Genomic DNA, 22,074 nt, shown 5'->3' with positions numbered 1-22,074 from the left:
CCACATTGGCCCTTTTCCAGTCCTCCGGGACTTGACCCGTGCGCCACGAGCGTTGAAATATTCCCGCCAGTGGCTCTGCAATGATGTCGGCCAGTGCCTTCAGTACCCTCGGATGGAGCTCATCCGGGCCTGCCGACTTAAAGGCATCCAGTTCCTCCAAGTGACCCTGCACCACCTCAGGGTCCACGCATGGAAGTCTGGTGCCTTGCTGCTGCCTCCCTACACTCCCAGTGAGAGACTTGTCATGCCTCTCACTTAGGGACACTGAGGCGAAGAACTCGTTGAGGAGTTCGGCCTTGTCCCCTCTGTCCGTCACCAATTGTTTCTGCCCATTTAGCAGGGGTCCTATTCCTCCCTGGGCCTTCCTTTTACTCCCTATATATCTAAAAAACAATTTCTTATTGTCTTTTACTTGGGTTGCCATCCTCAGCTCCATGGTAGCTTTGGCCTGTCTAACTGCCTCCCTACAAGCACGAGCAGAAGAGGTATATTCCTCTTTGGTGATCTCTCCCTGTTTCCACTTTTTATGTGCTCCCCTTTTGGCCCTTAGTCTGCCCAGGATTTCTCTGGTCAGCCGGGGAAGCCTCCTGGCCCCTTTCCCTCTTTTACCTCGCACGGGGATCGTCTCGCTTTGTGCGAGAAGGATAGCTTCCTTAAGGCACAGCCACCCTTCTTGGGCTCCCATCATTTCAAAACTACTACTCTGCAGTGCATCCTTCACTAATTGCCTGAGTTTGCTGAAATCAGCTTTCCTAAAGTCCAGCACGTTCACCCTACTGGTTACCTTACCCACTCGACGCCTTATGTTGAATTGTACTTTTAGGTGATCACTGTCCCCCAGATGGCTACCGATCTGTAGGTCCCCTACTATGTCATCCCCCATTGCCAATACCAGATCCAGTAAGGCATTCCCCCTAGTGGGACCATGTACCTCCTGCGTCAGGTGGAGGTCCTGTACACAGGTTAGAAACCTGCGTGAGCGGTGGGACTTTGCTGTCTGTGTCTCCCAGCAGATGTCCGGGTAGTTTAGGTCCCCCATGACCACCGCCTCTTTAGCTTTTATGGTCTCTGAGAGTTGCCTCAGGAGCCCCAAATCTATTTCTTCCCCTTGATGTGGGGGTCTGTAGCAGACCCCTACCACCAAATCCTTTTCTCCTTGCCCCCCATGTAGCCTAACCCACAGTCCTTCTACTTCCTCATCCTTTGATTCTGTCTTGATGAGGGTTGATGTATATTGCTCCTTAACATAGAGCGCAACCCCTCCCCCCCTTTTCCCCACTCTGTCCTTTCTGTACAATCTATAGCCCTCAATATGTACCACCCAGTCGTGGGATGGATCCCACCAGGTTTCCGTCAGCCCCACTAAGTCATAGTCGTTTAGTGCAACCAGGAGCGCTAGTTCATCCTGCTTGTTCCCCATGCTCCTAGCATTAGTATATAGGCACTTGAGCCCTGTGACTGGTGCTTTTGCTACCCCCTCGCTCCAAGTCCTAAAGGGCTTTTTGTCTCTAACCTTCCCGTTCCTTACCTGTGCCGTATTGCTGTCCACCCCCTGCCTTTCACGTTCCCAAAGCTCTCTTTCTTCAGGCTGGGCTGTCCTTGTGGGTGCCACCTGGTTTGGTGGTCCACAGCCTTCCCCACCCTCATCTTCCCCTCCCCCCGACGAGCCTATTTTAAAGCCCGCCAGAGGAGATCCGCCAACCTGGAAGAAAACACACTCCAGGATAGCACCAAAATAAAGCACAGTGAAGTCAACGGAAAGAAAATCACGGCTGAGGTCACCTAGGGTGTACTGCCGGCTTCAAATCTCAACTGCTGGCCCCAGTGCTACCTCGTCTGCCGAAGGGTGGGGAAATCACCCCCTGTTTACTCCGCAACAGGCTGCTTCGCCCGCATCGCACTCAGGTAGGCTCTGGAGCGGTGAGAGACGCGCGGGTGAAGCCCGCTGCGCCCCCACTCCCCCGAAGCCCCCCAGACACCCCCTCAGCAGCCGCCGAGCCCCCTGCCGACCCCCAGCACAGCTGGAGGTAAGCGGGCTCGTGGTGGGAAGGGGTTAACTCCTCGCTTGCCGGGAGGAGGCCACTGCCTGGTGCCAGGCCGGGTTAAGCCCCCGCCCAGGCCCCTACTTGGCCCAGCCCCCCAGGGAGCCCCGCCACCGGAGCCACGCGAACAGGCTGCATAAACAGGCGCTTGAGTTAGCGCGGAGTTCGCGCAGGGGAGGGCGTGGGAAGGCACGAGACCCTGCCTGCAACCCCCCCCAGCCATAGCCAGCCCCAGCCGTAGCCAGCCTACCAGAGGCATGACACGGATGGGCACGCGCCGCACCCCTCGGGTCCCCTCGGGCTCTACAGACCCTCCACTGGGCACCTCAGAGACAGCCACCCAGACGGAGCCCATGGTCCCGGGCTCCATGCAGACGGAGCCCCTGGCTCTTGGCTGCGGGGGCTGCCTGTCCCTTTTCCAGGCTCTGGGGCCCGGGAGCATGGCCACCTCCCCTTGCGGGGTCTGCTCCCTACTGGGGTCTCTGGCGCGTCAGCTGGAGGAGCTCCAGGCCACAGTCCAGAGACTGCGTGCCATCAGGGACTGTGAGCAGGAGACAGACTCCTACTGCCAAGCCCTTCTCCCCCGGGAGCCGCAGGGGAGAGCTCCGTCTCCCTCCGCGACTAGAGGAGGACTCTGGGACCTCCCGCTCTGCCCAGGCAGGGGCATGGACCAAGGTGGTCAAGGGCCCCAAGGCCCGCCGCACCAAGGCCGCTGCCCCGCCGGAGCTTAACAACAGGTTCGCATCTCTTGCAGCCCCGGCAGAGCCCACGCAGTTGCCAGCTCCCGCAGGCAACCCAGGCTCGACTGCAGCTACTGGCCCCGCTCTCCCCAAGACAAAGCGTAAGGTGTTTGTTGTGGGAGACTCCATCCTGCGGAGCACTGAGGGGGCAATCTGCCGCCCCAACCCCTTAGCCCGGGAAGTCTGCTGCTTCCCGGGGGCCCGCATCCGAGACATTGCGGAGAGGATCCCGCAGCTCCTCCGGCCCACAGACCACTACCCCATGCTCCTGATTCATGTGGGCACCAATGACACGGCTCGGAGCACCCCCAGCCAGGTCATGAGGCGCTACAGGGAGTTGGGAGCGGGGCTTAGGGGTCTGGGAGCTCAGGTGGTGTTTTCCTCGATCCTCCCAGTCTCGGGCTATGGGCTGAGGAGGGAGAGGAGGATCCACGCGGTGAACCAAAGACTGCGGCGCTGGTGTTATCGGGAAGGCTTTGGCTTCCATGACCACAGCCCGCTCTTTGGAGAGAGAGGCAGCGAGCTGCTGGGAAAAGATGGCCTCCACCTCTCTCCCCTGGGGAGGAGGCTCTTCTCAGCCAGGCTGGCTGACCTGCTCCACCGGGCTTTAAACTAAGCCCGCTGGGGGATGGGGGGACTACTGCCCCTGCTGGCCCGCTGAACGGCCCTTGCAAAGCCAGCGGACCAAGGCACTTAAGGGGGCACTTAAGGGAGCTCACCCCTGCCCCAGCCCTGGCACAATCTGTGGTCAAGGCAAGAGCCCCCAAGGGCACACTTGCCTGCCTGTACACTAATGCCAGGAGCCTGGGCAACAAGCAGGACGAGCTCGTCCTCCTGCTCAGTGCAAAGAAATATGACGTCATTGGGATAACGGAGACCTGGTGGGACTCCACCCATGACTGGACCATGGGTATAGAGGGCTATACCCTGTACAGGAGGGATCGTGTTGACAAAAGGGGCGGGGGTGTAGCTCTCTATGTCAAGGAAAGCTACATGTCCCTGCAAGCTGATGTTGGCAACCGGCATGGACAGCTAGAGACCCTCTGGGTAAAAATTCGTGGGGAATTCAGCACAGGGGACACAACGGTGGGAGTCTACTACAGACCTCCCACTCAAAGTCCCGAGCATGACCAGGAGTTTGCCCGGGAACTGACTGAGGCCGCTTGCTCCAGGACCTTGGTTGTCATGGGTGACTTCAATTACCCAGACATCTCATGGGAAGATCACTCAGCTAAATCTGAGTGGGCGCAAAACTTTCTCTCGTGCGTGGATGACCTCTACCTGACCCAAGAGGTCTATGGGCCAACGAGAGGCAAAGCGCTGCTCGACCTGGTACTGGCTACGGGGGATGACCTAATCGGCGACCTAGTGATCGATGGGAAGTTGGGTGACAGCGACCACGAGCTGATCACCTTCACCATCCGCCGTAAAGCTGGCAAGTCAGTCAGCAACACAGAAGTCCTTGACTTCAGAAAAGCCGACTTTGACAAGCTCAAGTGGCTAGTCGGTCAGGCCCTCAGGGACCACGACCCCAGGGAGATGGGAGTTCAAGAAGAGTGGTTGCTTCTCAAGGAAGCGATCCTCAGTGCACAAGCTAAATCTATTCCAACACGGAGGAAAGGCAGCAAGAAGGCACAGCAGCCCCCCTGGCTCTCCAGAGACCTAGCGGACCTACTGTGGCTAAAAAGGAAAGCCTACAAAGGATGGAGGACGGGATTCACCTCCAAGGAGGATTACTCCGCGCTGGTCCGGTCCTGCAGGGACCAAACCAGGAAAGCCAAGGCTGCAACTGAACTCCAACTAGCTTCAGGCATCAAGGACAACAAAAAGTCCTTTTTCAGGTATGTGGGGAGCCGGAGGAAAAGCAAGGGCAATGTTGGACCCCTGCTAAACCAGATGGGGCAACTGACAACTGACGCCCAGGAAAAAGCCAACCTATTAAATAGGTACTTTGCGTCAGTCTTTCATCAGTCACACAGGATGCCCATGCCTGCTATGGGACAGGGAAATCTGGGTGAGGGGGATCCCCTACCCTCCATCAATGCTGACCTCGTGAAGGAACACCTTGAGAAGCTGGATACCTTCAAGTCAGCTGGCCCTGACAACCTGCACCCCAGGGTACTCAAGGAGCTGGCGAGCGTCATAGCCCAGCCCTTGGCACGGGTCTTTGAAAACTCCTGGCGCTCTGGTGTAGTGCCTGAAGACTGGAAGAAGGCCAATGTGGTGACGATCTTCAAGAAAGGGAGGAGAGTGGATCCGGCTAACTACAGGCCCATTAGCCTGACTTCTATCCTGGGGAAGATCTTAGAAAAGTTTATTAAGGAGGCCATCCTTGAGGGACTGGCCCAGGTTAACATTCTAAGGGACAGCCAGCACGGGTTTGTTGCGGGTAGGTCTTGTTTGACCAATCTCATTTCCTTCTATGACCAGGTGACCTATCACCTGGACAAGGGAGAAGAGATTGATGTCATATATCTTGACTTCAAAAAAGCTTTTGATCTGGTATCCCATGATCACCTCTTGGCCAAACTGCCCAGTTGTGGCCTTGGCTCCACCACGATCCGCTGGCTGGGAAATTGGCTTCGTGGTCGGACCCAGAGGGTTGTGATTGATGGCAGTCACTCATCATGGTGCCCTGTAACTAGTGGGGTCCCTCAAGGCTCTGTCCTGGGACCCATACTGTTCAACATCTTCATTAATGATGTGGACATTGGAGTCAGGAGTGGACTGGCCAAGTTCGCCGATGACACCAAACTTTGGGGCAAAGCATCCACGCCAGAAGATAGGCGGGTGATCCAGGCTGACCTGGACAAGCTCAGCAAATGGGCAAACGAGAACCTCATGGTGTTTAACACCGAAAAATGCAAGGTTCTCCACCTTGGGAGGAAAAACCTGCAGCACCCTTATAGGCTCGGCAGTGCTACGTTGGTTAGCACTACAGAAGAAAAAGACTTGGGGGTCATCATTGACCACAAGATGAACATGAGCCTCCAATGCGATGCTGCGGCTAGTAAAACGACCAAAATGCTGGCGTGCATCCATAGATGCTTCTCGAGCAAATCCCGGGATGTCATTCTCCCCTTGTACTCGGCCTTGGTGAGGCCGCAGCTGGAGTACTGTGTCCAGTTTTGGGCTCCACAATTCAAAAAGGATGTGGAGAAGCTTGAGAGAGTCCAGAGGAGAGCCACGCGCATGATCAGAGGTCAGGAAAACAGATCTTACGATGACAGGCTGAGAGCCACGGGACTCTTTAGCCTGGAAAAGCGCAGGCTCAGGGGTGATCTGATGGCCACCTATAAGTTTATCGGGGTGACCACCAGGATCTGGGGGAACGTCTGTTCACCAGAGCACCCCAAGGGATGACGAGGTCGAACGGTCACAAACTCCTGCAAGACCGTTTCAGGCTGGACATAAGGAAGAATTTCTTTACTGTCCGAGCCCCCAAGCGGGGGTGGTTCAAGCACCTACATTGAACACCTTCAAGAGTAAATTGGATGCTTATCTTGCTGGGATCCTATGACCCCAGCTGACTTCCTGCCCTTTGGGCAGGGGGCTGGACTCGATGATCTCCCGAGGTCCCTTCCAGCCCTAATGTCTATGAAATCTATAAGATAAAAGAAAGAATGTACCGGTGACTCCTTTGCCCCTGGCGTCCGCCCCATTGCCGTCCGCTACGGCTACGGCCCATACAGGGTCCCTGCTGCTCTCCACGGCGTTTAGCCCTCTTCAGCCTTGCTGGGCCCACTTCCCTGGGTTTTGAGCCCCACTGCGGAGACCTGCTTACCCCAGAAGGTCCGACCACACCTCCAAGCGGCTCGGATCCACTGGAGAGCGCTCCCGCTTGCATCGGCTCTGGCACCTGCTGCTTCCGGATCTGCTGTGCCACTGTGCTGCTCCGATGCTCTTCTTATGCCGGTCCGGGTCGCTCCAGCACCTGCTGCTTCCGGGTCTCTGCAGGAGGTAAGTTTCCGCCGCCCACCATAAGCCACGGCGCGCGAGCCACGCCGGGTCGCATCAGCTCGGGACTCCCCCAAGCCCGGTGCCTTCTTCACCCCCTTACAACTATTTATAAATAACTTTCATTCAAGTTACAGTGCAAATGTAAGTCTCTTTAGTGCAATTATTCTACCAACAAACTTCATATGAATAAATCTATTTCAGCTGTCCAGAACTCTTGCTCAGATTGCAAGTCAAGCTCTCAAACCCAGTTTTTGGACTAGTGCCAGTTTGCTTTAATTTGGGGCTAACTGATTTCCTTGGGCCAAACAAGTTGTAGAAGAAAGAGGAGGGAGAAGAGGCCAAATTATAATTCCGAATGCACAGAATCATAGAAAGTCAGGGTTGGAAGGGACCTCAGGAAGTCATTTAGTCCAACCCCCTGCTCAAAGCAGGGTTGACCCCAACTAGATCATTCCAGCTAATGCTTTGTCTTAGCTGGGTTTTGGAAACCTCCAAACTTCCACCACCTCTCTGGGTAACCTGTTCCAGTGTTTTACTACCCTTCTAGTGAGAAAATTCTTCCTAATATCTAACCTAAACTCCCCTTGCTGCAACTTGAGACTGTTGCTCCTTGTTCCAACATCTGCCACCACCAAGAACAGTCCAGCTCCATCCTCTTAAATTTTTTTATTTTTTTTTTTTACAAATGAAACATTTGTAGTTAAATATGAAATGCAGAAATTGAAACCATCTCCCTTATTATTTTTTCTAATGTACCAAGAATTGTGTACATGCTAGGGGAGTGCCAAGCTGCCCCCCATGGCTTGGGGTCTGTACTACCTAATAGAAGGTCTTTAGGAACTTGCTAATCTCTTTCCTGGCTTGCATTAAATAAAGTAGCAGGCTTTTCTTATAAGAAAATTGCAAATTTTCTCACAAGACTGCCCCAGCATTTAACTAGGCTTGTCTGGATTACTGCCAGAGTGCTTTGTTTTACAAAATATACTTAACATGCTTTCAAGCTTCAGGCATTTCATTCGTTCAATTAAAACCCATGCTTCTCCTATTCAGGAGCTACTGCTCCTAACTTTGTCCCAAATGGCCACTTCTGCTGTGCTGCTGAACAAGACTCATTGTAGCTCTGAAGCACAAGGCACAACTTCAAATGTCTTGGGTGTCCATTTGCTAATTTTTATTTGCTTGGTATCAAGCTGGACCTGGACATAAACAAGCTATTCTCTCACTAGTTTATCCTAGATATCTGCACTGTGACGTGAATAACAAAAACACATTCTTAAGCCCTTTGCCCATTTAAGCTGTCATTTTTCTTGCTTTTAAATGGGCTTTCGACAGGTTGACATTTGTGTTATCTTCCAAACTGCACGGTTAATAGGTGACCCACTCAGTCCTCCCAACTTGTTGCAACAAATTTCTACCTTCTCTTTAATGGCATAAGACATCAACTTCCAAATCTAGGAGCCACTCTCTGGTATTATCACTCAACGTACAGCTTCCATCTACCCCACCTGGGCATTTGCAAAGATTGCAGCTTTTGATTAAGTGCTGTGCTGTTTATTGGACATCACATTCAAACAGGAGACTGTCCAAGATGTTCATTTTATGAAGTGTTGTTTTGAAGCATCCAGAATCGAAATTGGACTTTTGATTTCTACCCTATAGGTCTTGAAGTTCTAAACTCAGATCTTTCCGTACAACCATATTAGAACAATGCTTTGATTAGGAAGTGGAAGTATGTTTTCATGAGCCAGGCTTTTTGTAAAAAGATGTGTTTGAATCAACCCCAACACAATAGGATGCAGTTCAACAAGGACAAATGCAGAGTGCTGCACCTAGGACATAAAAATATCCAGCACAGTTACTAGCTGGGAAGTGACCCTCTCAGCAGCACAGCAGTGGAAAGGGATCTCAGAGTCATAGTGGACTCCAAGATGAACACGAGTCATCAGTGTGACGAAAGCATCAGCAAAGCTAACCACACTTGATCATCCATCAGCATGACAAATAGTACCACACTTGATCATCCATCACATGACAAATAGTACCAAGGAGGTGATGCTTCCCCTCTATGAGGCATTGGTCAGACCGCAGTTGGAGTAGTGAGTCCAGTTTTGGGCACAGTACTTTAAGAATGATGTAGATAACCTTGAGAGGGTCCAGAGGACCACTTGTATGATTAAGGGTTTGCAGGTCAAGCCCTATGAAGAGAGATTGAGGGACCTGGATTACTTCAGCTTCCGCAAGACAGGGTTGAGAGGTGATCTTGTGGCCGCCTACAAATTCACCAGGGCGCCTCTTGGGGTAACAAGGAACAATGGTCACAAACTGACAGAGAGCAGATTTAGGCTAAACATCAGGAAAAACTTCTTCACGATGACAGTGGCCAAAATTTAGAATGGGCTTCCAAGGGAGGTGGTGCTCTCCCCTACCTTGGGGGTCTTTAAGAGAAGGCTGAATAAGCATCTGGCTGGGGACATCTGACCACAGCACTCTTTCCTGCCCAGGGCAGGGGGTTGGACTCAATGACCTGTTGAGGTCCCTTCCAACCCTAGCATCTATGAATCTATCAGAGGGAAGAGGCAAATGCTGAAACGCCGCCTCTTCAAACACCTCCCACCATTTGCACTGAAATAGTTCTCATCTCAAGTTCCTCCTACAGACATATATGGGGAAGGCGCAGGTTATCGTAACTCTATGCCCATCTATGTTGAGAAAATTCTTGAGCAGGGAGATGTGGATGTGGTTTCAGTTCTAACCTATCAGATGGCACAAAGAGGAGGAATAGGACAGAGAAGCTGTTCCAACCTGTTGCAACACTTGACCTTTCTGAACTGCGTCTGGTTCTCAGGCAGAAATAATAGGTCACCACTGGTTTACAGTATAGAACATCAAACCTTTAAAGGGAGTTAGATTTAGCTCCTGCTGTGCCTTATTATCCTCCTTTTAGATGATGGGTATGGGACAATGGTTGGGACAAGTAACCAAGCACTATGAGATGGAGAGCTTGCCCTTGCTGACCTAGAAGAGAAAACTGCTGCAGGGAGGAAGCAATCAGAAGTTATGAAGAATCTAGGGCAGACCCAGTGTCTGAAATAACTCTGGGAGTTCCCCATCTCAGAGGGCTGAGGCCCTTATACAAAAGGAAAGAGATGGTTATACAGAAAATAATGGAAGCTCTCCATCCTAGCCAAGGGGAAAGGCCTGGCTCAGGCTACCTGCAGCAAGGCATAGGAACAATACCTTCAAGCAGGGCAAAATGGACTGACAAGACCTCAGGGGGCATCCAGGAGATGCTGGCTCCAAATGAAACATCTAATTTACCTTAGTAAACTAGATGCCAACACCCCCCCCAACCAAATAAACAAGAATCCAAAAGCACTTGTTGCAGAAGCTTGTTTGACTGCAAAAAGGGAAAGGTGAGACAGGATCATGGTCCAGCACCAGATTTGTGAAGAGCTAACTACCTTTGAAGGCAATCAGCGATGGCACAGTTTCAGTCTATGATGCTTCACCTAATTTAGATGCTTGCAAAGTTTATCTTGCCCTAAAATAAAGTAGGCGTTCTTGCTCAGGGAAAGCTACAAATCAGCACTGTTTGCAGTCATCAACCTGTGGTCAAACAGAATGTGATACCACAATGCAGGAACGAAGGCTTGTTTAAAAAAAAAAACATCTACTCTGGTCAGTCCCTATTTTCTTTACAGCTAAAAGATTTCTGCATATCTTGAGACTATCAGAGAGTAAATCTGCTGCTAGAAACAAGTTGAGAATGCACGTGAATCTGGATATAGTCATCCAGTACCACTGTGAGAAAGTAAATCAAGCAAAATGAGATTCTATTAATGATTGACATGATGCAGAGCAAAGCTCAAAAACAGACTAAATTCTTATAAAAACAAGTAAATATCTGTCTCCTTAAATCTAGTGTCTTTCAGTTTCCCAGTACCAAAGAATACACACATTATTATTCAGCATTAGGAGGATGCAGTTAAGGAGAGAGAGGAGGAAGTATCCAGAAAGTAGAATGGAAAGATCTCGATGTTTATTGTAATTGGTAAGAAAAAGGTCATGTTTAGGCAAACCAGACAGATCCTTAAAAAAATATAAATCAAAACACAATCACGGAGACCAATGAATTAGGATTAATTTGACTGACCACATGAATACCCTACTCCCCCTCTCCCCACCCAACAGCCCTCAAGCATCTCTTTCCTTTTCATAACCCCCAACTAAAAGACAGTGAGAGACAGTTATTGAGACACTCGACTCTTCAGACCAAGGAGCCCAGGGTGCCTATACACATGCAGGGTCGCTGCTTCCTTGCGCCATAACTGCAGCGCATCAGAGAAGACTTGATCAATTGAGTCTGCTGAAGCGAGCCAGTTAGCATGCTCCAGCCAGTCTCCATGGCTCATGTATCAGCATCCCCACACTTCAGTATGGCACCTGGGCAGCTTTAACTAAAGCGCATTCAACAAACTTTAACTAAAATACCCCTGCTGCTATTTTGAAGCGTGAGGACGCAAGACACCCTGGGTGCTTTAGTGTGGCTCAGAGCTGCTCTAATTAAAGCGCTCCCCTCCTTCCCACCCCCAGAGCACCATAAAAATGCCCCCGGGGTTCTAGGGCCCCAGTCTCAAGCAAGAGCACTTAGGGCTTCTGGATTCCCTCACACTAGACCTTGAGAGCCCCTCCGAGAGCCGAGGCTTCAAGGCTGTCTACTCAGTAATGAGAAGCCTGGAAGCCAGAGACCCTAACCCAGAACAATCTTCCTGGGGAAGCCACAGATTTGGGAAGCTCCAGGTTCCTCATCAAGCTTGCCAGGTTCCAACAAAGTCCTGCCTGTTTCAGGAAATGTCCTTCAAAAATACACCAAATAGTTTCCTTAAAATATTACTGACAGATTGGCATTTTCCCAGTAAAAACCGGCTTCAGTCAAGAACTCAAGACTAGCTGTAATCCTATTACTGATACCCACCGTTCACAAAATCTCAAAGTCTCTGGAAACTTCCCAAAATGCCTGTGTGAGGAGGAACTATTTGCAAACCCTTTTAACTAGAAGAATAGACATCCACCTTTGTTGTACCTTCAAGCTACTCTCCCGAAATCACTTGTCTTGTATTTGCAACCTCTGCTAGCGTCTCATCTATGCGCCAGCCTCAAACCTTGACAAAGTGTCTGCTCAAGACGAGTTACAGGGACAGCGCCAGTTTTCACCAGCAGACGATAAACAAAAGTAGTTTGCTTTTGATGGATCTGTGAATATAGGTGCTTCATAAAATGTGGCTCCTGTGGTGTTGAGGAAGATTGCGGTCTCAAGAGACCACATTAACTACAAGCCCAAATCAAGGAACTTTCCTCTCAGCTGAAGAGCTGCGCCCCTGGCGGTGCTAACTTTGCCAAATACCCAGAGCACTGCCCCACGCGACATGAGCCAAGCCATGCCCTGCTTCCTTTGTGCATGCTAGCTCCTGACCTGGAAGAAGTGCAGCTGTTTTAGCATGGCGCAGCTCCCAAAAAAGCTTGTTGTGCTGCCTTTATGCTACGCTGCTTGTGGTTTGAGAGCCAGCATGGAGCGCTTAGACGCCTGGTGCTGTCTTGCACCATCCAGACCTACCCCATCGAACCGGAAGGCAGCACCAAGTGGGATGTCGCCAGAGTGTGGCCCAGGTCCTGCGTCCCTCAACATCTTCGTTCAAACCCTGGGGAGCAGGACTGAGAACATGTCTATGATGACACCAGTCTGGTGACGGGGGAGGGAAGTTTGGGAGAATCTGAGCGCACAGGACTAGAATTCAAAGTGAGCTTGACAACGGAGAGAACAGGCCCAGAACAGGTATGAACGGCAGTCTGCGAGGATTCAAACAAATCGGGATTCAATTCGGCCGAAAACACTACACTGGGGCAGAAAATAGAGGAGAGGGGGACAACCGGGTAAGCAGCAAGAGCACAGGAAACCACCAAGTGATCGGACCCAGCCTCAAGCTGTCACTCAGGCAGAAAATAAAGGAGGGGGACAAGTGGTTGAGCATCCAAGGGGCTGGAGCCAGCGCCGGGCTGTCACGGGAAACCCTGCTCCCCAGAGCCCGGGGCAGGGGCATCCCTCCCCCGGCGCGCAGCACGGCCGCGAGGCGCTGAAAGGAAAGCGAAAGGAAAGGGCAGCCACCACGCGGGTGCGGACAGAGCCGGCAGCGGGCGGAGCGGGCCGCGCCGGGGAGCCGCTCACCTCCGCTCTCGGCCACCATGCCGATGGTGCCGCCCGTGTTGATGACCAGCACCCGCTCCTCGGCCGCGGCGCCGCGGGGCTCCGGGGACCTGCCCGCCCCCCCGCACGACAGCGCCTTGCCCAGCGCGCGCACCGCCTCCATCGCCGCCGCCGCCGCCGCCGCCGGGGAAACAGCGGCTCCCTCTGCCCCGCTCCGCCGGGACAGCCGCGTGAGGGGCCGCAGCGCCGCCCGGCTCCTCCTCCGCACTCGCCCGGCCTCGCAGGGATGCTCCTTTCTTTCCCCCGTGGGGCGGGACCTGCACACCCGCCACCCGACCGTGGGCGGGAACCCCCCCCGAGGGCTGCCGGCGCGCCCCTGCTCGAGAGCGGCCCCGATGACGCGTCCGGCCAAGTGCCCTAGAAAGCTCCCAGGGCGGAGGCGGAGGTGGCGAGGCCACCGGTTGTCCAGGCGGCCTGGTCCGGTCCCCGAGCGCCCTTGCAGCCGGAGGCTGTCCCAGTCTCCCACCCCCATTTCCCCTGCCATCGCTCCCTACCGCCACAAACCCCCTCCTCTTCTCAAGACTGAAAGAATAACCAGCGCTTGGCCACCCTCAGCACCAAAAACGTCCTCCCAATCTCCAGCCTCCATTTCCCCTGCTGCAGCTCGAAGCCATGGGGACAGGCCCATCTCCTTGCTCTCTGAAATTGCCTTTCAGGTATTTGAAGACTGTTATCAAATCCCACCCCCTGCCCTCTGGTCTTCTCTTCTCCAGGCTACACAACCCTTGTTGCTTTGTGGGCTGCTGAGCATTTTGTTGCCCTGCGCTGAACTCTTTCCAAGCTATTCTCTCGAAAACACTTCAGATCTGAGGACACAGAGATGAACTTGCACTTTTCTGAAAGGAAGTTGCACCACAATAATCGAGCATGCTTAAAGTTAAATTCTGTGAGCTTAACAACAGGCTGCGATCTTTCACCAGCTATTCCTGCACAGACCCTAACCTCCAAGGGGCCCTTTGGGCCTCAGTACGGGAGGGGCACCAAAGGCACCATTCAGAGGGCTCAAGCGCCTCTATACTAATGCTAGGAGCAGGGGAACAAGCAGGAAGAACTCACACTCCTTCTTGCAGATAAGAACTTGGATTTAGTGGGGCTAACAGAAACCTGGTGGGACACTACCCATGACTGGGCAGTGCACATTGAGGGCTACAGGTTGTACCGAAGGGACCAGCGGGGGGGGGTTTACTCTCTATGTTAAGGAGCATTACACATCTACCCTAATCAAAATGGGATCAAGGGAGGAGAAAGTTGAGGCATTGTGGGTTAGGATACATGGAAGTCAAGGGGAAAGGGGCTTGGTGGGGGGGGGTCTGCTACAGGCCACCACACCAAGAGGAAGCACCAGACTTGGAGTTCCTGAGACATCTCTCAGAGGCCGTACAGTCTGGGGACGTGGTTGTCATGGGGGACCTAAACTACCCGACATCTGCTTGGAGGAACAGTCAGCCAAATCCAACCGTTCACGTAGGTTCTTAACCTGTGCACAGGACCTTCACCTAACGCACGAGGTATTTGGTCCCACTAGAGGGAATGTCTTACTGGACTTCATGTTGGCAACGGGGGAGGACTGGTAGGGGAAGCTGCAGATTCATGGTCACCTTGGGACAGTGACCACCAATCAATCAAATTCACCATACAGCATAGGGTGGGTAAGATAACCAGGAGGGTGGAAGTGCTGGACTTTAGGAAGGCTAACTTCAGTGTGCTTAGAAGTCTAGTCAACAATGCACTGCAGGAGAAGAGTATTGGCCAGAGGGGAGTCCAGGAAGGGTGGTCGTTCGTAAAGGACGTGATCCTTCGGGCACAGAGGGAGACTATCCCAGTAGAAGGGAAAAGGGGGAAAGGAGTCAAAAATGTCCTTGGCTGAACATGGAAATCCAGGGGAGCCTAAGGGCTAAAAAGCAGGCATATAGGCAGTGGAAGCAGGGAGAAGCTACCAGGGAGGAGTATACCTACTTGGCCAGCACTTGCAGGGAGGCAGTCAGAAAGGCCAAAGCAACTACAGAGGAGGGCCACCCACATGATCCGGGGACAACAGGGCAGACCCTACAATGAGAGACTGCAGGACCTGAACCTGTTCAGCCCTCACAAGAGAAGGCTGAGGGGGGACCTGGTGACCGTCTATAAACTCACCAGTGGGGACCAGAAGGGTTTGGGTGAGACCTTGTTTCCCCGAGCGCCCCCTGGCATGACAAGGAACAATGGACACAAGTTGTTGGAGAGGAGGTTTAGATTAGACATCCGTAAGAACTACTTCACTGTCAGGGCGGCTAGGATCTGGAACCAACTTCCAAGGAAAGTGGTGCTGGCTCCTACCCTGGGGGTCTTTAAGAAGAGGCTTGATGCCTACCTAGCTGTGATCATTTGAGCCCAGCTTTTTCTCCTGCCCTGGCAGGGGGTCGGACTTGAAGATCTACAAGGTCCCTTCGACCCGACTTCTATGATTCTATGACTTCCAGAGCAAGCTTGGTCACGTTCCTTAGCCTCCCTGAGCCTCAGCTAATCACCTGTAAAATGGAGTAATTATGCTTCCCAGTTCACAGGAGTGTTGTGAAAATAAGTTCATTAAACAACTGTAAGGTACTATGGCAGATTTCAGGGGCTAGCAGGCCTGCAGCTTTCACCCCACTGCACCTTAACACACACAGTCACCCATGGCACAAGTTTTGCCTGTCCTCAGCTTGAGGTGCAGTTCCCCCCAAACCTCTGTACCTATCTCCTTGAAACTTGGCAGACTTTGTGGCCTCAGCAGGGGCTATTACCCCTGCAGTTTTGACCCTGCTGTGGCTTAACATATACACGTGACATGAGTTTTGCTTTCAAGACTTTGGGGTGCAGTTTCCCCAATCCTATATCCTTGTAACTTGGCACGTTTCATGCCCTCAGCAGGGGCTACCATGCCTGCAAGTTTCATCCAAATCAGGCTACAAATGACAAAGTTATAGGTTGTTTCGACCTTCCCCATTATAGCCTATGGACGAAATATTGATACAGTGTTGAAACGGCAACACATTTCGACTTGCCTCATTTTGTTTCAAGGCTGTTTTGACCATATCTGTTTCATTTTGATTTTGCTGTTTCGACCTCAAAACGAGTCGAAACAGCATCAAAACAAAACTGGTGGCAAAATTTCACACAGCCCTACAACAGAGGTATATAAATTGCTCTACACCGCTCTGTACTTCTACAGCAACAACAGCTGCTTGCTTAATCTCCTTTCCTAAGAAAAACTGCCAGGAAGCTCCACTATAATAAGCAAGAATTATGGCTGAGGTCACCTCTCACCTTTCTGAGGAAGGGTGTTCATTCAAAATAATTTGCAGAATCAATTTCCATAGTTCTGAGGAAGAGATCTCAGGCTGTGAATTGGCAGAGATAATTACTTAATTGGCTGCTCTTAATTGAAGACATTAAACAATACCAGACCAAAGACAGATCCCCATTGAATCCCACTTGATATCCTCCCAATTGTATGCATCGAGTCACTGCTGAACATGATCCAACCCATTTTGTGTCCGCCTTACAGTGCTTCCATGTAATCTGTATTTTTTCAGCTTGTTAATGGGAAAATTGTGGGAGGGTGTGTCAGAAACCTTGCTAGAGCCAAGGTATATCACATCCATTGCTCTCCACAAATCCACAGAGCCTGTCACCTTACCATAAGAGGAAATCAGGTTGGTCAGGCATGACTGGCTCTCAGTAAATCCACGCTGGTTGTTCATGACGCACCGCGTTCTCCTCAAGGTTCCTCAAAAATGATTCTCTGAGGACCTGCTCATCTGATTCTTTCCTCTGGTGGAAACAACAGGATATAATATAATGTTCTGCCTGTTTCATGTGAATACATTTTCTCCTGTAGACATTTCCCTGCTATTTCTTTTCTGATGCACCAAATGGCAATACGAAATGAGTGTAGTGCTACTATTACAGTCTGTTTGCAGATCTGCATGTTAAGTTACAACAATTTCACATTGTTAAGTATACGTTTGCAACAGCGCTGCCTGCACACCTCTGTCTGTGCACCATCCAGATCACTCGAGCCCCCCACACGGGAGAAACTAACCTTGAATTGTATATAACCCAGTATTATGATGTCAAAGAAAGATAACGTACCTGTGGTAACGAGATAAAAATGAGGATCCAAATTAGCTGACTTTAATGAAACAGTAAAATCAGAATAATGTGCTATGCTCGCCCTCTTATGACCAAACAGGCTCAGTACCACCCAAACGAAAAGAAACCCCCCTGTCCTAACAGCTGAGCTGACAGGAAAGAAGAGCCTGTATTGAAACCTGAGCAGACAAAGAAGAATCCGTTTGTAGTCATAATTGGCTGACACAGAGTAAAACCAGATAAGAAAAGTTATAAAAAGTTTCCCCATCTTTTGTTCGGGGAGACCGCCATTCATTGGTAACTTGAGCCGGACACATAGTTACCCCCCGGGCTGATCACCCATCATCTCCTGCCGACACTCCCCAGGCGTAACAACCATCCCCGTACCCATACCGAGTAAATCAGCTTGCAAGCTGCCGAGCCGCTACCAGGAACAAAGCATAACTTGTAACTCCTGTGTTCCAGTCACCATCATTAAGGGACGCAAGTCAATAAAACTCCTTTTTATAACCATATACGTCTCATGCCCTCCTCATCCCATAAATCCAGATCTGTCACGAACCGGAGGGAGCTGCATAGCCCCTCTCAGTGCGAGACACACATCAGATTTGTTCAGTTTACATGTAAAAAAATCTTGACTGTCTCCTCTGCAAAATCACAACAGCAGGCAAAAAATAAGCAAGGTTATTTTTAAGCATGATCTCCAGCTATGAAGATTATTACTACAGTAAAGGCATGTTTTTCTGTGTACCCCTGAGATCAGGTATGCCCAGAAAGTATTTTAATAGTCACTTTGCATAGCAGAAACACAAATTTCAGAGGTAGAAAGTCACTTTGGACTGGGTTGTTTCCTATAACTGTAACAAATTAAGAACCTTCCTAGCCCCTGACCTCCCCTTCCTGTTGTGCAAGCATGTACCTGTCACAAGTGAGCCTACTAGCCGACCTCAAATTAGCAATGACCCAGTCTAAAGTCCAGGTGACTGGGCTTTAACTCTGGACCTTCATGAATCTCCTTTTTTGTAAAAAGCTGACAACATATCTGCTCACAATGTGTCACTCTTCTAACCAAAGAAAGGAAGGTGTTTGGTCACTGACTGGATTTCCTTGAACATCAGGAAAGGTCTAATTTTTGGAATGTGGATTCCTAGTTTAGCCAAGCCAGTCCATCTATCTCTTGTTCTCATTTCTGGCTGCCCCAAAGTAACTCAGATATTGAATCCATATTACTTGCTATTCAGTTGTTGATTTATACTATATAAAATAGAGATTTATAGTATTAAGGATCAATATACAACCACGCCCAACCATGAGGCATGGGAGATGGGTCTTACTTGCAGAAGACAAGAATGCAAAAGTTTCCAAAAATTAGACTTTTTCTCAGACATGGAGGAATAACTAGCTATTTCTGCACTCTGGGCAGAGCCAGGGGCTAGGGAGGGAGAAAGGGAGTGTGGGGGCCAAAGTCTTATCTACTGCAGCATAGACTGAAGCAGAGGTGGAGTCCCTTGTTAGCCTCACTCCCCTGCTGAATGCTGCTGTGAATCTGCCACCACTGAGAACAGTCTAGCTCCATCTTCTTTTGCCTCTCCCCCACCCACCTCTGTCAGGTAGTTGAAGGCTGCTATTAAATCCCCCCTCAGTCTTCTCTTCTCTACACTGAATAAGTCCAGCTCCCTCATCCTGTCCTCATCAGTCATGCCCCCCCCCCAGTTCCCTCACCATTGTTATTGCCCTCCACTGGACTCTCCAATTTGTCCACATCCTTTCTGTAGTGGGGGACCTAAAACTGAACCCATTACTGCATACTCACCAGTGCTGAATAGAAAGGAATAATCACTTCCCTTGACCTCCTGGCAACACACCTACCAATGCAGCCCACTATGCCATTAGCCTTCTTGGCAACAAGAGCACACTGCTGGCTCATATTCAGCTTCTTTTCCACTGTAACCCCCAGGTCCTTTCCTGCAGAGCTGCTGCCCAGCCAGTCAGCCCCCGGCCTGTACTGGTGCATGGGATTGTTCTGTCCTAAGTGCAGGACTTGGCACTTGTCCTTGTTGAACCTCATGAGATTTCTTTTGGCCCAATCCTCCAGTTTGTCTAGGTCACTCTGAATCCTAGCCCTGCCCTCCAGCATATCTACTACTCCCCTGCAGCTTGGTGTCACCTGCAAACTTGCTGAGGGTACACTCGTTGATGAAGACATTGACCGAACCCACCCAAGGACAACCTCTGGGCCACTCCACTTGATACCAGCTGCCAAGTAGACCTTGAGTCATTGATTACTACCCTCTCAGCCCAATGCTTCAGCTAGTTTTCTATCCACCATACGGTTTATTCATCCAACCTGTACTTTCCTAGCTTGCCTGCAAGAATGTTGTGGGAAACCATATCAAAAGCCTTGCTAAAATCAGGTGTACCACATCCACTGGTCTTCCCACATGCACAGAGCCAGTCACCTCATCATAGAAGACAGTCGGGTTGGTCAGGCATGACTTGCCCCTGGTGAATCCATGCTGACTGTTTCTAATCACCTTTTTCTCCTCCCAGTGCTTAGAAATGGATTTCTTGAGGATCTGCTCCATGATTTTTCCAGGGACTGAGGTGAGGCTGACTGGTCTGAATGCCCACTTGTTACAGTAATTAATCTGTGAAGATTAGCACACTGCAGCTGGCAGATGCCCTGGATCATTGCTACTGTTGGGACTGACAATTGCTATAATAACATTAACTGTGCTATTTAGAAAACAGTTCACATAATTATTGCATTTCTCAGATATCTTATTAGCTTAAATACTGAGAAACTAATGTATTCCATTCAAAATAAGGACCAGGAGTTTTCTGACATCCAAATTACTATGGGTTGGAGGCCCAATCCTGATCCCACCGAGTGTTAGAAGTGCCTTTTATCTGTCTTCCAAAGTCAAAACCTGTAATGCAAGCTTGTCAGGGGAATAATCTGGACAATGAAAAGAAAGAGAACTGCTTTTGTACTACTCACTCCAATATCAAGCTGCATTTCCTATTATCATCAAAAAATAAGGGCTGGGGTGGTGTGGGCACCAAGATGCATGGTTGACAGCTCAGAGGTCACCGGGTTGAGGCTGTAAGCAGAAGTGCTCATGGTGCAGCCTGTCAGATTCCAATTAAATCTGCTAAATACTTTGTCATGAGGACACAGGAAAGGAAGGAAGTGTCTTCACAGAACTCATTGAAGTCCCCAGGATAAAAAATCCCCAAATAATTAGTCACCCAAGAATATTCTCGATTTGGAGCCACTGGCTATTCAGTATTTTTAACACAAGCTAAATTAAAATAAAGTGCTAAAGTTATGGTATTTTCCATCTGCAATGACCAACCCTATTCTCTGGAGTAATCTTACAAGATCTGTTCCAACAGGACCAATGACATGAATAAGAGCTATTTGTTTACCCACCTTGAAATGGGCCTAGCAAACACTGGTAAAGTAATAATTTGGGTCTCAGCCACAAAGCCCCCTCCTCACTACTGATTCGTCCTCCCTTCTTTTTCCCTGTTCCCAGACAACACTGGGTTTTTTTCTCCCCTCTCCTGAAAGTTTTTTGCCACCACACACCTTTTTCCTCTCCTAATGGCTGTTGTGGCTTTCTCCCACCGTAGGCCACTTTTTTAAAACCAGGATCCCCTCATGGCTCCCATCCCCTCCCTTTCCTCATCACTACTGGCTACTACATTATGCACTCAGAACTTACATCAGGGGCAGGCTATTATTTCGGGCAGAGGGCCCGAAGTTTTGGCAAGCCATTGAGGGCCACATGACAGGCAGCCACGGGCAGAAAAATATTAATTTTCTAAAGTTTTTAGGGCCCCTGCAGGCTGGATTGAATGGCCTGGTGGGTGGCATCTGGCCTGTGGCCACATTTTGCCTACCCCTGACTTGTATATAACAAGATAAAATTGAGAAAATGAGTACGGTGGCTGGAAAGAAAAAAGGGAGAGCTAAGAAAATTCTTTCTAATGGTTCTCTTGTGTTATTGAATAATATAAAGAATAGGGCGAAAATCCAATTGCTTAGGACAGTCGCTATTAGATTGGATGGACTCCAGGGAATGCAACTCCAGAGATACGCAAGCTGGGACCCAAAGTTGATTGCTTCCAACCCTAACTCTAGTGATATCCACTCATGCTGGGTAAAAACGTTAGCCGGAAGATCTCTGAAAATGACCATCAGTTAAACAGCTGAGCACTGACATTTAAAATATCCATTATTAGAATCCAGAGTTAATATGTGCAGAGATAAACAGAAACACTGAGAAGCATAAACTATTCAGGTTCTTATAGATACAGAATACCTATATCCATTCAAGCTTGGCTGATTTAATTTAAAACTGAATTTTAGGGTCCAGGAGCAGCGAGAGACACAGGGTGAAAGCCCATCATGCCCTCACATCCCAAAGACCCCCAGCAACCCGCAGCAGCTGCAGGGGACCCCCATCTGACTCCTAGCAGAGCCAGAGGTAAGCAGGGCCCGTGGTGGAAGGGAAGTAGCACAGATGTGGGGAGGCAGGTGAGAGGAGCCGAGGAGGGTCTCACCCTGCCCTGGCTCCTACTTCACCCAGCCACACAGGGAGCCACATGACTGGAGCCATGCGACCAGGACACACAAACAGGCGTGCTTCTCTGCCCGGAGTGCAAGTTAGCACGGAAGTTTGCACAGGAGGGTACGAGGCTCCAGGCACTGAGCCATAGTCAAGGGTCTCCACAGTAGTAGCCAGACTACTACAAGGACTATGGTGGGTGGGACACTTCGCACCCCGAGGTTCCCCTCTGCACCTGAACTCGCCTGCTCGACACCACTGGGGTCTCCACCCAAATGGAGCCCATGGTTACAGCCTCTACCCAAATGGAGCCTGCGGTCCCTGCCCCCACCCAGGCAGGACTCATGGCCCTGGCCTCCACTCAGATGGAGCCCCTGGCT

At 50.5% G+C, this 22,074-nt stretch overlaps 1 protein-coding gene across 1 annotated transcript in view; it reads right to left on the bottom strand.

Moving 5' to 3' along the window:
• The window catches only part of ASPG (asparaginase), an 83,457-nt gene extending 69,969 nt beyond the window's left edge, over positions 1-13,488 (bottom strand). Inside the window, exon 1 of the mRNA XM_090034659.1 lies at positions 12,966-13,488. Within this exon, the coding sequence (XP_089890785.1) occupies positions 12,966-13,488 (523 nt within the window). The remainder of the gene's footprint in view (positions 1-12,965) is intronic.
• Between the last annotated feature and the right edge of the window lie 8,586 nt (positions 13,489-22,074).

Source organism: Crocodylus siamensis, chromosome 2 (genome assembly GCF_052110815.1).
Source record: "Crocodylus siamensis isolate JL-2025a chromosome 2, ASM5211081v1, whole genome shotgun sequence".
Classification (NCBI taxonomy): Eukaryota; Metazoa; Chordata; order Crocodylia; family Crocodylidae; genus Crocodylus; species Crocodylus siamensis.
This window is presented reverse-complemented; position numbering and strand designations above follow the sequence as displayed.